Source organism: Pteropus vampyrus, unplaced genomic scaffold, assembly GCF_000151845.1.
Source record: "Pteropus vampyrus isolate Shadow unplaced genomic scaffold, Pvam_2.0 Scaffold526, whole genome shotgun sequence".
NCBI classification, from domain to species: Eukaryota; Metazoa; Chordata; class Mammalia; order Chiroptera; family Pteropodidae; genus Pteropus; species Pteropus vampyrus.
Genome location: NW_011889307.1, coordinates 537,731 through 553,272, shown reverse-complemented (window position 1 = coordinate 553,272; position 15,542 = coordinate 537,731). Strand labels below are relative to the sequence as shown.

Sequence of the window (15,542 nt, the reverse complement as noted above, 5' to 3'; positions counted from 1 at the left end):
AGTGAGAAATACAGGAAAGAAATCTAGTCTCGGCTAACCAGGAATCTGGTAATTTTCCAGAGATGTTCTTTTTGTCAGATGACAAAACAAATATTTAACAACATAATTAAATGATGACATTCTTCAGAGGCCACGGGTACTATTAAAATATCTGAAAAAAATTATAATGCTCAAGTAGAAAGAATATAGGTAAAATTATCAGAAAAAAATTTGAGAGCCTTACTCTTTCTATGTAATCAATGACTATGGGTTACAAACTATGTCTAGTAGAATAATGATATCAGAATTACAATAACAAAGTATTATAAATATAAAAATATTTAAAATGTATTTGAAGTTATAGTATGAGTCATTAGTATTGAAAATGCCAGAAAAAAGTTGTGTCACTTTGTCATTTAATAGTATATTTCTAGATGGTTAAATGATTTTTTTTTATATTTTTTTCTTTTTTGTATAAAAAAGAAAATAAAGTAAAAAAGAAAAAAAAATCACCTTCAAAACATGTTATAGATACTAGAAATTAGAATAAAGAGATAAAATGGTATCCTTTTTAAATCATCATATTGGTAAAAGGGATCACCCTATTTTATTTACATTTAAAATTGTTAAACCCTCAAATTGTAAATTTGTTCAGATTTAGATATTCAATTTTAAAAGATTTCTTATTTTATGGTAGTCCCTGATTTATCCTCTCTCTCTCTCTCTCTCTTTTTTTTTTTTCTTCTGGAAACCTTTACCAGGTTTGCTGTTATCTTTCTTGAAGGATATTAAAGAGAATTTCATAAAATATTTTACTATGATTTAGGCTAGGGTAAAATGATATTTTTTTATTTTGCTGCGGGTATAATATTTTCCTTGAACTTTTGATTACAACATCACTGCAGTGACTCTAAGGGAATCTACTCTTTTGATATTTAAAAGAATTTTCAGTTGGTGTGGATAGAACTGTCCTAGTAGAATGAAAATGCCTTAAGCAATCAAAAACCTTGGTTATTTTGAAGATTTTATGAGATAAGGAGAATCGAAAAATCACTTATGGCTTCTTGTATAAACAGGATAAAGAAAAAAATTTTTTTTTAATTGTAAAGAAAATTTAAGGGCAAACCTAATAACATTTATGAACAGTCTTGGCTATTAGAATGAATAATAATCTCATGAGAAACCTCTGAACATTTCATGAATTGGGATATTTATAAGTAGACTTACTCAAGTAAATAAGATATGCAGAGAGAGTAATCTGGCATTGATAGAGAATGAACTAGTTGATTTGATTAGTCTGTTGTATCTTAAAATTCACATAAAACTAGAGCAAATGTTTTCTTTTACCTTTAATTTTGCGTGCTTTGGGTATGTCATTTACGTCTAAAATAAAGAATCAGGACATACTAATGTTCTGGAAGCCCCATGTGCAGCAGGCCCTTTGCCAGGCCACACTGTAAAAAGCTGGCATTTCTGTAACTGTGTGCTTTCTTTTTTAATATGTGCTAAAAGTTTTTCCTTGTAATTCTAGAAAGTAATTTTAAAATAGAAATTATATAAATAAAATGTTTGTGACATCTCACCCTATGCACTAGGTAGGTTCTTGAAAAAGTATATAGATAAAATAAAACCAGGATCAGACAGGGGTTGGATACTTTAGAAGCATAGGAAAGCTGCCAAAACCTAATTTCTTCAGAAAAGAAACTTTTGTTGGAGGTAGGAATAGAGAGTATTGTGACCAACGCTGAATCGTAGCATGAAAAGCAAATCTGAAAAGAGGCCAGGGCAGGAGTGAAGGTGCTAGGGAAAATTCAAAGCCAGGATTTGTGGGAGCTAATGAAGATGGGAACTAGAGTGGGTATTTCATTGCTATAGACTTTTTTTCTTTATTCTTTTCTTTTTACTTGTTCAAACGTTTTAGAAATACTTGTTAGTTCAGCATAAATGACTCAATGTCTTTATAAACATTTTCTGACTCCTAGGATGTTATTCATCTGACAGTATGCTCTAGCTATTGTCCAATATATGGGGGATGGGGGACAGAGGACAGATGACAGAGATGAGAGAGGGAGGTTTAGAATAACTTTTGGTCTTTTCTTTACACACTAGTCCGCAAATTCTATGCAAAGTATTGCTGTCTAATTACTACAAATGGAAAAGTAAGTGTATTTTATGAACTTTGTTGGGATAATTTGCTTACTAAAGAGAAGAATCAGATTACAGCAATTAAAAAAAAAAAGATTGCAAATCCGACGTGAATCTTTAGTTTATTTATACCTTTTTCTTGAGGAGAACTTTCTTTGAAGGATATACACTAGGATGAAGCAAAGGCTTTTTTGGCATCTTTCAGAACATTTATTATCTACATGTCCCAAACTTGCAGCCACGCAATCAACTATTAAGAAGCCTGTGGAGTGCCAGATGCCTTTTCTGTTACCTGCCTGCTACTCCTGTAAGCACAATGGACAGGATTTGGCTAACTGTGATTAAGTGTCTACTATTGTTCAGCTCTGGGGCTTTTTACACAATAAGTCTGTGATGTTCCCTGTTCAGACTTTGCATCCTGTTTTTATAAACTGTATCCTTAATAACCGACCAGTTTCCTTCTCAAGAAGATTTTTAAATGATTCATTATTTTACAAGTTCAGCAGCAGGTTTATAATTTTAGAAAAAGTATTTTTACTTAGCAACCTAATTTCAGTTGCTGTGTGAGTTTTGCAGAGTGTCTATAGAGGAAGACATTGATTTTTTTCCCATTTTATAATGTGAAGTGATAAAATATTACCTTAGTAAGCATTTGTAAATTTTTCTGGATCATTTGGTATACAGAATGTTTCTCCCCCATTCCAGTTCCTATGTGTTTAAGAACTTTTAGGCAAGCCCTATAGAGTAAGCAGGTATTTGGAGTTAGACCTTTGTTTAAATCCCAGAGCTTCTATTCACTAGTGTTAGCTGTGTAATGCAGAAAAATATATTTAATCTCTTTAAATCTTAGCGGTGTCATCTATAAAACTGAGAATTATAGCACCTACTTCATAGCATTCATGTGAATATTAATTTAAATGAGATGCTGTATGTAAAACGCTTTGCACACTGTGTAGCACTTAAGAAACAGTAAGAAGTGAGAGCTATCATAATAAGGAAGAGTATGAATGTCACTAAATGTGATACATGGAAGTCCATTATTGTGTGGGCATTTTATCCTTATAAAATATAATAAAACAGTTTCAAGTAGACATTACTGATGGCAGACTTGGTTACACTATTGAGAAATTGTGTTTCTCCCTTACATGTTGTCTAATTCTTTCCTAAAACATATCTTGACTAGTTTGTTATCACTCCGTAATTTTGCATTCCTGTGATAGAGCAAGTGGTAATTGCTGACTTTGTTGTGGAGATAAAGATAGTAGACCCTATTTGGCTAACAAGAGAGGGCTAAAACTCATGTGCACATGTCAGAGGGAAAGCAATTAATGTGAAATTTCAGTGTCATAGAGGAAAAATATTTGCTAAGACAGAATTAACATCATTGAGATTTTCCATCAGTCAAAGTAAATTAAGGTGAAAGAATAGGAAACTCAGGTTTTTGACCTGATTAGTGATATAATTAGATAATTCTAAAATGTGTTTTCTTCTGTGATTAATTTGATAATTAATTAATTCTCTAATTAATGTTCATTAAATTAATATAATTCTGTTAATTCTGCAAAAACTATTAATGCTACAATTTATTTAAAAATATTAGTATCAGACTGAAATTTTTCATAATAATTTTTTATTTTTCAATATGGTTGCCATACAATATTATATTAGTTTCATGTATACAACATAGTGATTAGACATTTATATAACTTATGAAGTGATCACCCCAATAATTCTAGTACCCATCTGACACCATACAGAGTTATTACAATATTATTGACTATATTCCCTATGCTATACTTTATATCCCTATGACTGTTTTGTAACTACCAATTTGTACTTTTTTTCATGCACACCCACAATACCCTCCCTGGCAACTCTCAAATGTTCTCTATATCTATGAGTTTGTTTCTGTTTTGTTTATTTTGTTTTTTAGATTCCACATGTAAGTGAAATCATATGGCATTTGTCTTTCTCTGTCTGACTTACTCAGCACAATACCCTCTAGGTCCACCCAAGCTGTTGATTTGCAGATGGCAAGCTTTAATTCTTAAAAAACATTTTTTATGGCTGAGTAATATTCCATTGTGTATAGATACCATCTTTTCTTTATCTATTCATCTTTTGATGGACACCAAGTCATCACTATGTCTTGACTATTGTAAAGAATGCTGTAATGAACATATAGATGCAAATATCCCTTCAAAGTGGTATTTTGGGTTTCTTCAGAAAAATACCCAGAAGTGGGATTACTGGGTCCTTCTCTGTCTCTTGTTATAGCCTTTGTTTAAAAGTGTATTTTGTCTGGTATAAGTATTGCTACCTCAGTTTTTCTTTTTTTAATTTTCGTTTTCATAAAATATTTTTTCTATCCCTTTATTTTCAGTCTATGTGTGTCTTTTGATTTGAAGTGTGTCCTTGTAGGCAGCATATGTAAGGGTCTTGTTTTATCCATTCAGCTACTCTGTCTTTTGATTGGAACATTTAATCCTTTTACATTTGAAGTAATCGTTATAGATATGTAGTTACTGCCATTTTATTTTTCACATTTTTGATCTTTTTCTTCTTTTTCTTCTTAAAGAAGTCTCTAACATTTCTTGTAACACTAGTTTGGTGTTGATGAATTCCTTTAGCTTTTTCTTACCTAGGAAACTCTTGATTCTAAATAGTAGCCTTGCTGGGTATAGTAATTTTAGTCATAAGTCCTTGGTTCTCATCACTTTGAATATTCTGTGCCAATCCCTTCTGGCCTGTAAAATATCTGTTGAGAAATCAGCTGACAGTCTTATGGGAACTTCCTTATAGGTACTAACTGCTTTTCTCTTGCTGCTTTTAAGATTCCCTCTTTGTCTTTAACCTTTATCATTTTAATGATGATGTGTCTTGTGGTCGGCTTGTTTGAGTCCATCTTGTTTGGGCTCTCAGCACTTCCTGGGCTTATATGTCTATTTCCTTTGCCAGGTTAGGGAAGTTTTCTGTCATTACTTCTTCAAATCAGTTTTCAATTCCTTGCTCTCTCTCTTCTCCTTCTGGTAACCCTATATTGCAAATGTTGATATGCTTGTTATTGTTCCAGAGGCCCCTTATACTATCCTCATTTTTTGAATTCTTTTTTCTTATTGCTGTTCTGATTTGGTGTTTTTTGCTACTTTATATTCTAAATCGCTGATTTGATCCTCTGCTTCATCTAATCTACTATTGATTCCCTCTAATATAGTCTTCATTTCTGACTGATGCTCTTTTATGTCTTCTATCTCCATTTTTATGTTTTCTATCTCTTTATTAAAGTTCTCATTGAGTTCATCTACTCTCTCTCTAAGTTTATTGAGCATCCATATAACCAGTGTTTTGAACTCTACATCTGGTAGTTTGTCTTCATTTTGTTTTGTTCTTTTTTTTTTTGAGCATTGTTCCATTCTTTCACTTGGGACATATTTCTTTGTCTCTCCATTTTGGCTGCCTCCATGTGTTTGATTCTATGTATTAGGTAGGACTCCTAAGTCTCCCAGTATTAGTAGAATGGCCTTATGTAGTAGATGCCCTGTGGGGCCCAGTAGTGCAGTCTTCCTTGGTCATCTGAGCTGGGTGCTCCAGGTTCGTTCCTTGTATGGGTTATATGTATCCTCCTGTTGTAGTTGAGCCTTTGTTGCTGTTCGCATGTCAATGGGAGGAATTGAACATCAGGGTGATTGGTTGTGAGGACTGGTCCATAAGGGGCTGATCCTATGGAGCAGGATTTACTTTAGCAGGGCCTGCCAAATCTGCCCTTTAGGTGTGTCATCCTCAGATGCAGCCCTGAATGGTGCTCCAGCTCAGGTTGAAGCAGGCCACTGGGCATGCTGGCCCCAGGGCTTCCTGGGAAGGGCCCTGCTGTAGGCCAATTTTATCTGCAGCCTGTGCACTGCCCGGTTCCACCAGCAAGAGTCACCAAGCAATCCTCAGGTGGCCGCCACCCATGCTGGGCTTATAGGTGCTGTGAGAGGCAAAAATGTGAACCAAAGCCATCTGCTGCTAGTGCTGGGCTTGGAACTCATCAGCAAGAGGTATGGGGCATGCTGACTCCAGATGCTGCTTGTTTAGGTCTTGTGAACCTTTGAAAGGTTTTAGGAAAGTCTGCAGCATGAGCCAAGATAGGCCGTATGTATGGAAAAGCTACTGGAGGTGGCTTGGGTAGGCCTGCAAGCTGGGTGGGACAGAGTCTCAGAGAATCACCTGGAAAGGGCAACCTGTGTTAGCCAGGTTGATAGAGACTTAGATATGGTGGTGCCTGCATCTGCAGGTTGAGAGGAAGGAGGGGTCAAAAAAGAAACAATGGATTCTGCCAGTACGTCTGTCTGGGGAAAGCTGCCCCTCCAGGCTTCGCCCTGAAGCCAGACAATTCAATTCCTTCCTTATGTTCATGGCGCTTTTTGAGCAGCTGGCTCAGTGCTGGAGCTCAGAGTGAGTGAATCTGTCAATAATTTTGTGCAAGCCCTTTAAGAGGAATGTCTGTGACTCCCTCAGCTATAAATTCCACTGGTTTTCATAGCCAGAAGTTGTAGGGACTTCTCTTCCTGTTACTGGAACTTTGGGTTCTGGGACTTCTTGCTCCTCTGAGGAGACCTCCACAGCAAAGATATCCCTCCCGATTCTCAACAACTATATGCTGCTGTGGGACCAGCCCATTTCATGTCTTCACCCCTCCTACTAGTCTCGAGGTGGCCTCCTCTGGATGTGCCAGGCTTTAGGACTTCTGTTCAGTCAGACCTCAGGAGACTCCCAATAATACTAAGAGTTGGTACTAAGTAAACATCACTTTCTGTATGTTTGCAAATATAATTGATTGAGTAAATGCATGTAACATATAGATAGTCATGCATTTGTCCTATTTTAAGAATATCCTAATGTTGTAGATCTTATAAAAGATATAGACAATCCAGGGAAATAAGATATAAACACATGCTACAGTCAAAAAGAAAGGCTGTGTATGATTAAGGCTGTGTATAATTAAGTTTAAAACATCACCTCTCACTTCTTGTGTTTTAGAAATCATTGTCTAGAATTTCTATTAATGCATGATCTAAATTTAAGTTGTCAAATCAATATTTGATGTACCATTCCAAAGAGTCTTCAGATCTTATAGAGAAAGTTATTTCAGATAAAAGGAATTCACATGTGGTTTGGAGTGGTAGGGATTCATAATTCTATCTGGGTAGCCCATGTGTCTTAATTGTGAGGTATAACAGGTCAAGATTTAAATTTGAAACTTTCTATTCATCCCCTCTCTCTTTTTTTTTTTTTGGCTTGGGGCTGAAGTTGGCTCACTCTGCTCACAAACAAGCTGTGATGAAATACAGTAGGTCTGCTCTGAAGTGCTCTGGCTTCCATTACAATGATACATCTATTCTTTGTTCACCAGAAACGCACAAAAGATGCTCTAAAATTTCAAGAACAAATCACTAAGTTAACCAGAAAACAGGATGCCAATGTTAAGGACCACCTCTTATGTTTATGTTGTTCAAAATTAGGGTGCTATAGAAGGTTCACACATATGTGCGTGCACACACTCACAATATAAGAGTTCAGTTCAAAAAAGGAGTATGAATGTAGATTTCGAGATTTGTTGGAAGAATTAAATATTCACTATCTGAAAGGAAACACCACACTGTATTTATTTTTCTATTATAAACCTAGTGTTTTAGAAAGCTTTCCTTAGTTTCTTAAGTATGGTTGGGTTCATAAAGGAAATTTACTTTCAGAAAACAAAGTCCCTGTTTTTTATCTGGAATGAGTAATGAAAATCTTGTTGCTTAGCTGTTCAAGGAAAAGACTATTTATCCTGTGAGTTGTAAATAAGCCCATGCACTAAGCTACTACATTTAAGGGTTTTGGCAAATTTTGGTGTACAGCCTCCAGGATATTAAGCTCTCTTTAGAGCAGTTTGAATCCTACCTTTTGAGTTCACTTTGTTTGTAACATATTTGTGGGTCAAGCTCTTTTGCTCAGAGACTGACAGAGAATTTGTAAAGCATAAATTACAAAATGACTTGAAGGTGCTCCTCATGGAACAACTTAGTTGCTCCTTTGTCTTTTTTCTTTATTTTACCTCAAAAAGTATTCTTTTTAATTTTTATTTTGAAATTGATCTGTTTTCTCCCATTTTTTATGCTTTTATTCTTTTACTGTAAATGACTGATATAAAAAGACCTGATTTTGAAAAAAAAAAAAGAGGCTATGGAAAAATAGAATTCCATATCACTAAAAACTACACCACCCTTTCCCTTTGCTTTTCTTTTTTCCTCTCTTCATTTAAAGCCTCCTCCACCCTGAATGGATTTTTCTGCACATCGTGACTTACATCTGATTCCTGACCGGGTTTGAGGTTTGAATTTTCTGATAGACTTAATTTAGAATCACTTAAAAAAATAAACTTTTATTTTACAACAACTTTAGATTTACAGAATCTTTGCAAAGATAATACTGGGGGTTCCCAAATACCCTATACCCAATTTCCTCTATAATCAACATCTTACATTAGTATAGTACATTTGTTATACTTAATGAACCAATATTGATATATTGTTATTTACTAAAGTCCATATTTTATTTATATTTCTTCGGTTTTCCCCTAATGTCTTTTTTGTTTGTTTGCTTTAGGATCCTATCCAGACTGCCACATTACATTTAGTTGTCATGTTCTTAGGCTCCTCTCGGATATGACAATTTTTCAGATTTTCCTTGTTTTCAATAACTTTGATAGTTTTAAAGATTACTGGCCATGAGTTTTGTAAAGTGTCTCTCGGTTGTGATTTGTCTGATTTTTTTTTCATTATTAGACTTGGGTAATGTTTTGGGGGAAGAAGACCACAAAGATAAAGTGCTATTCTTATCACATCCTACCAACGTACATACCATCGGCATGATTTAGACTGTTGATGTTGACTTTGATCATTTGGCTTGAGATGTTTGTCAGGTTAGAATCACATTTTCTCTCTTTCTTGAAGATCATCCAAGCATTTGCCTGAAGATTTTACTACACATTTATTAAAGCTTTAAGGAAGCTAAGTGAGGCTGATCTTTTGGTTTTTATTGGTGATGTTGTAAAGCTGCTATAAGTTTCTAAGTAGTTAGACAAAAATAATTTCAGCGGTGGTAAATACATCTAAACTTTTTTCATGTGTTATAGGTGGGCATGAGATCCCGAAACCAGGGTGGTGAAAGTTCATCCAATGGGCATATCTCCTGCCCCCAATCCTCCATCATCAGCAATGCTGGTGATAAAAGTCTCTCAGAAGATGCAAAAAAGAAGAACAAATCAAATAGAAAGGAGGATGATGTCATGGCCTCAGGAACTGTCAAACGACACCTAAAACCATCTGGAGAAAGTGAACGAAAGAATAAAAAATCCTTGGAGTTATCCAAAGAAGACCTCATCCAGCTACTCAGTATAATGGAAGGGGAGTTACAGGTAGAGTATAATTTTCTCAACTACTGTGCCTCGATTTCCTAAGCTATAAAATAAGAGACTATGAACCTATCTTTCTCATTGGATTGTGAACTACATGGGAAAAAGGGCTATGTTTTTCTTATTCATTTCTAAATGCCTGACACCAGTTTTTACTGAATACATATTTGCTGAATTAATGAATAAATGAATGTATGCTGATTCCAACTTCAAGCTTCTCTAGAAGCAGAAAATTTCTTTATGATATGATTTTGGTAATAATCTAACACAGGCACCTGTACTTAGTAGTAAGTAATCAACGAGCTTATCTAATTTAGCCTTTGACTATGGTAGAAAATCATGATTATTAAAAGGCAAAGTTAAGCTCAAGTGTTACTTTTGATTTTTTCCAGAAAGTAGAGTAAAAGAGAGATAAAGAGATAAAGGGAGAGAAGGAGAAAGTGAGAGAAAGAGAAAGGTTTTGTTTAAACCACCTTATACTTTTCTCATTTTTTCATAACTTTCATCTTTAATTTTCTATGTCATAGGAGTTGAGAAGCACTGAAATAAGCAGAACATTGTATTATGAAGACCTAATACTTTCACAGTGTTTCAAGTCTATTATCTCATTCAATCTCAATAAAAAAATGTAGGCATTATTATCTATCTCTTATAATGAGGAAACTGAGGCCCAGAATGGTTAAGGATTTGTCCAATTCTCATCTTAGGCCTCCTAATTTTTGTTCTAGTGCTCTTTCCACAGCCCATCCTCCCTAACCTTCTGTAGCTACCTGAGCTAGGTCCCTTATTTAGTGTGTTTTTAAGGATTCAAGAAGGAATTGGGATTCTTCTGATTTCCTGAGCTCTAGACAATTATATTTCTGGAAGTGGGGAAACAATAACTTCTTTTTTTGGTGGTGGTGGTAGGAGGAGAAGATGACTTGAGTAGAGTTGCTGTTTTCCTTTTCGTTTTTGTTAGGTTCTTAATTTGTCTGAGCCTCTTAGGGGAATCTAATGATTGTGTGAGATGAATCCTTTGTTTGATGCTGTTAACATCAGAGAGATTATTTGCAACCTGCCCTAAACTAGGGTGGGATAGCCTGATCTGTTCCTGTTCTCATCTGTATGAGCACACAGATAAGTAAACCCTTGGGATAAAGAGAAATTGAAAACATAACAAAACTCAGATTTTAAAAAAACAAACAAAAATGATTGAGCCTATCATGTGCTGGTGGATAAAAATCACATTTGCATTTCATAGCAAAAGAAGAAAATTTCCATAGTGCCACCATTACTGAAAATAGCTTCACCACTCCCAGAAATAGGCTAATGTTTTGTCTATTGACATTTACTGTGTTAGAAGGCAGACTATATTAGACCAACTTTTTAAGCTACCCCCAGCTGATAGTATTGACCTGAGTGGAAGGTACAAGGATTACCTGAGAAATCTTCACAAAACAATATTATCAGTTCACTTCTCTCCAGGCATGGTGGCCTGTGCAAAGCCTGTGGCTCTTCTAGACTCTAATTTCTGTAGAAGGCTGTTATATCATGATGGATTCTGGAAAGCACTTAAGATTCATGTGGCTTTTATGTTCATGGTTTTGCCAGATATAGTTCCAGAACCTAAGCATTCACAATATAAGCCTACACACCCAGGACATCAATGAAATTACCCAGGAGACTCCAAAGAAATACATTTTGCTTTTCACTAATCTTAATGAATATAGGATACCTTACCATACACAATAGTTGTATTTCTGAGTAGCAATAAATAAGTAAAAAGTTTAAGATATTTGTGGGGGAGGCAATGAAGGAAAAAAGAAATGGAAGACCTGATATTTTAAGAAATCCTATAGTAAATTCATTTGCAAAGCAAATAATTCATCTCCCGTATAGTTATATGCATACACACATATATATAAGTATATATATTTGCAATTGCAGATTTTGTAATACTAGATTTGTTAAAAAATGAAAGTGTTCCTATATTTAGAGTTGTAGATATATGTTCTTTTAACAGATAATTGTCTTTTATTAGCATTGTCACATGAGGGGGCATGTGTGTTGTAGCTAAGAGTGGGAGGCAGTGGGCATTAACAAACATGAATGGACTGGTAAAAATGCAGCAGCTATATGCCAGGTGTGCCAGACTAGAGATAAGAAAAAAAGTATCTAAAGGTCTGGTATTTAGAGGAGAGGCTGGGATATGCCTCATGAGATAAGTTACCATCAGCTCAGGCCTTTATGCCATTTACTTTCTTTATACTATATATGTGACAAACTTGGACAAGTTATATGACATGCCAAGGTTGTGCATTAATTTAGTTACATTTGCTCTAGGCCCAAATTCCCTGTGTCTCAGTTCAACGTCTCTCCAACTATGTCATTTGCACTCTGGGGATATTCAAGGGCTGGCTCCAGAACCTTTATATTTACTCCTTGTCTCCACAATTTCTTTTATGTAGACTTACATTGTGAACTTTGGGGCCAAAGCCATTTTGCAAAATGATGAAACTTTTTTAGGTACGAGAAATTGAGGTAAAAGAAATATTTCACATCAAAGAAGTGGAATATGATCTAAACCGTGAAGTTTGATGTGCTCTGTATAGTGAGAAAAATGAGGGAAGGCAGCAGTACCACATGGACACAGGCTGGACACTACACAACTCTGAGAGGCTTCATATTCACTACTCTATGAGTGTTGTGTCCTGAAGTTGTGCAACAGCTTAGCCTTGGGGGGACTGGAACTACTAGTCAAAAGAAGTAGGGTGACACACAGAGAAAAGGGGCCTATAAAATTGGGGAGAAAAGACCAAGATCAGGTCTGCCTGTAGGAGATCTACCCTGGAAGTGACTTGGGGAGAAGGAGGATATGGAGGCTCGCTCAGACTTTTTATACTTCTTTTCTCTTTCTCAGACTCCTTGTTGATATTTCTCATTCTCTCCAACTCTGTATGCAGGGTTTGGACATTAGAGACAGTTTGTGTGTTTTCTGATACTAGCACCTGCCACCTTTAGAATCTGTTGTGTGATCTATGGAAATTTGTTGAACCAGCATCATAAACAGCATGACCTTTATTGTTAGCATTGGCTCTTTGCAAAATTTGCAGACTTACCGTTTTGTTTGCCAGTCCAGGTATAAAGTAAATTCTTGATGTGCTTCTTTAATGGACACGTATTACAAATGGAGTTGCCCTTCCCAGGGATATTTGCGTTTTAAGGAGTCTTGTCTAGAACTGGTGATGTCATGACCATTGTCTTGGAGAGAGACATCTTCCAGATTTTTCAAGCCACATCTTAGCAAATGCAAGCCTGTCATCTCAGTTCAATGACTGGCTGACACTGTCTGCATTAAAGTAGCAAGGCTGGTTTTCATTATTACATTTCTGTCATTGACTAGTTCCAAAAACAAGTACTTTCTAATAATCTGGAACACTTTTTTTTTCGGGTGAAAAACTGGTTATATGTTTCCCAGACTAAACTAAGTATAATGAAATAGTACACCCAGACCATCATTTGGGCACCATGATTAATTTCCCCCTATATTTGTCCAAAAATAGCACTTTAAAGAAGTCATTCAATTTGGCTGTATTTAAAATGACTAAAGTTCAAAGGAAATGGTCCTCACATCAAAAAGTCATAAGACCGAAAACTTAGCAGAAGTTTCATTCTTAGGGCATTAATTAATTAATTATTTCTAAATTGATTGATCTTACAATATTTAAGAAACTTTGCTGTGCCAGAGTTCCGAAGGATGCAAAGATGAATAATAATATTACTCGTAGCTAAAATTTGATGAGCTCCTACTATATGCCAAGTATAGTTTTAGGCAGTAGGTATTACAGTAGTCATGAAGAAGGAGTTTATGACCTGATAGGATAGATGGGAATATATAGGAATGAATATTTTATAGGATAATTGCAATGCAAATTATTGGGGTACAAAGGAAGGAAAGATTATGAAAATCTCAAGAGATGAGTGAACGCTTCATTGAAGAATTGGGCCTTAAAGAATTGACAAGTTTTAGACAGGTTGAGATAAGTGTAGCAAACGATATGAGCAGAATCAAACACAAAGTGTGTGGGAAAGTATGGAACAGTTTATCAGTGAGTAGTAGTCTTGCTTCAGTGGAGAATTATTTGGTGGAAGTAAAACTATACCTCCTTTTGGAGACTACAACTAAGACATCTAAAAAACAACATTTAGAAGGCGTGATGATCTCAGGGGAGTGGAGTAATGCAGAAACCAAAGGAGTCAAGATCATCAAGAAGAGAGAGGTTGCATCAGTCAAAATTTCAGTAGAAAATTTCAGTCAGATCTGACTGAGGGGTGCTCTTTGGATTTGTGAAACTGAAGGTCATTGGCAACACTTGCCAGAACAATTTCAGTGAGTTTAAGCCTATTTTTAGTGGTTTGAGAAGTGCAGTTAAAGAAAGAGAGTAACAAGTTCTGTTGAAACTCCAGGAAATTAGAAAAGAAATTTTTTGGTAAGAATTACTGAGATTTTCTGATTTTTTGGGGGTGGGGGGAACATAACCAAAGAAGCCAAATTTCCCTTTTCTTTAGCATAGCAATAAATTATTTGTCTGGCACAGAGAATGCCCTTAGTGCTCATTTGTTGACCCCTTGCTTTGAAATTACAATGTTGCTTTTCTCTACTTTGGGCTTTAAGTGAAACATGGAATTATTCAAAAGTATAAGGCTAAAACAATGTATCTTGAATGCCAAGTCCTATGGGGAAGTGGTGTAGGACTGAAAAAATTTGGTAGTTGACCTTATTAGTGCTGACTTTGAGCCTTAGTTTAATCTCTGTCTGTATAATAATGGGTTGTTGTGATTGCTATACTTAGCCAATAGAGATGTTGTTTGGAGAATTTTGGTTGAGAGGGGAGGAGAAAGATAAGATAGTAGCTAGAGGGAAACTCAGGTCAAGGAAGGGTTTTTAATGATGAAAGTGGCTTTACTATGTTAATGGGTTAAGGGGTTATAGGATGAGAAAGGAGCAGGGTCGTATAGGAAAGAGCAAAGATTTTTGATGAAGCAGTCTTAGAGAAGGCAGGAAGAGGAAATCAAAGGTATGGTTTTGGAGCCGACCTCAGGTTTTCCCTTGAAAAGGAAGGAGACCCTTCGTTTCTGTGACAGAGGGAAGGAGAATGAATGGGTAGAGATGAAAATAATTTTTGTAGCAGAGGGGTGGGCAGGTGAAGCCTCAGCTTTCTCAGCAAGAAAAAGACAAAGTTATGTTCTGCTGAAAATGAGGAGACCTGGGCCAAGTTTGGGTCTTAAAGATAATTATGTACATGCTGTATTGCTGCTTAGGGGTCTGTTAGAGGAATGTGATTACGGATAAATAGGAGCATTAATGAGTGGAGTTTAGGATTCAGCCAGCAGAGAGACCTATGTGTTTGCAATGGCACCAGTCTGTTTAGAAAGAAGCCTGAGTGAAAAAGCGTTGATATATTTCATAGCACTGAATCTAGGTTGCAGTTGTCCAAGTGGGTGCAGTGGAAGGACAGAAGTGAAGGAAGTGGAGTGTGTCGGTGAGACGGTGCCCACACAAGGAAGAGATATCAAGAGGAAGGAGCAGGTCAATGGGAGGATAAGCATGAGAGGGCTGGAGAGACTTGAAATTGGGCTATTTGCACTTAACTTTTCTGCGTGTTGCAGTTTTAACTAATACAAGGTCTTGGGTGTGGTTCTGGGAGTAGAAGGGAAAGCAATTAGAATTAATGAGATCAAGAACTGGTAAAGTTAGGAAGGATATTAACTAAATCTCTCACATGAATGTTGAAACCTTCCAGAATGATGGTAGGGTTTGGAGTGGAGAGCAAGTCTGTATCATTTAATAAATATGAGAACTGGGGACTAGCAGGTCAATAGATAACTGCTTCCAGGCTACTTTTTCTGAAGTGTTTCTCTGATCATGTTATTCTGTTATTAGGAATTTAAAAAAGTCTCCAGACCCTATCTGATTGAAAACTAAATTGCTCAGACT

At 35.9% G+C, this 15,542-nt stretch overlaps 1 protein-coding gene across 2 annotated transcripts in view; it reads left to right on the top strand.

Annotated features, from left to right (window-relative positions):
• The window catches only part of FILIP1 (filamin A interacting protein 1), a 184,652-nt gene that overhangs the window by 78,031 nt on the left and 91,079 nt on the right, over positions 1-15,542 (top strand). For both annotated transcript variants that reach the window (XM_011383561.2, XM_011383560.2), the window contains exon 2: positions 9,287-9,568. In XM_011383561.2, coding sequence (XP_011381863.1) covers positions 9,293-9,568 — 276 coding nt within the window. In that variant the 5' untranslated portion in view covers positions 9,287-9,292. The remainder of the gene's footprint in view (positions 1-9,286; positions 9,569-15,542) is intronic.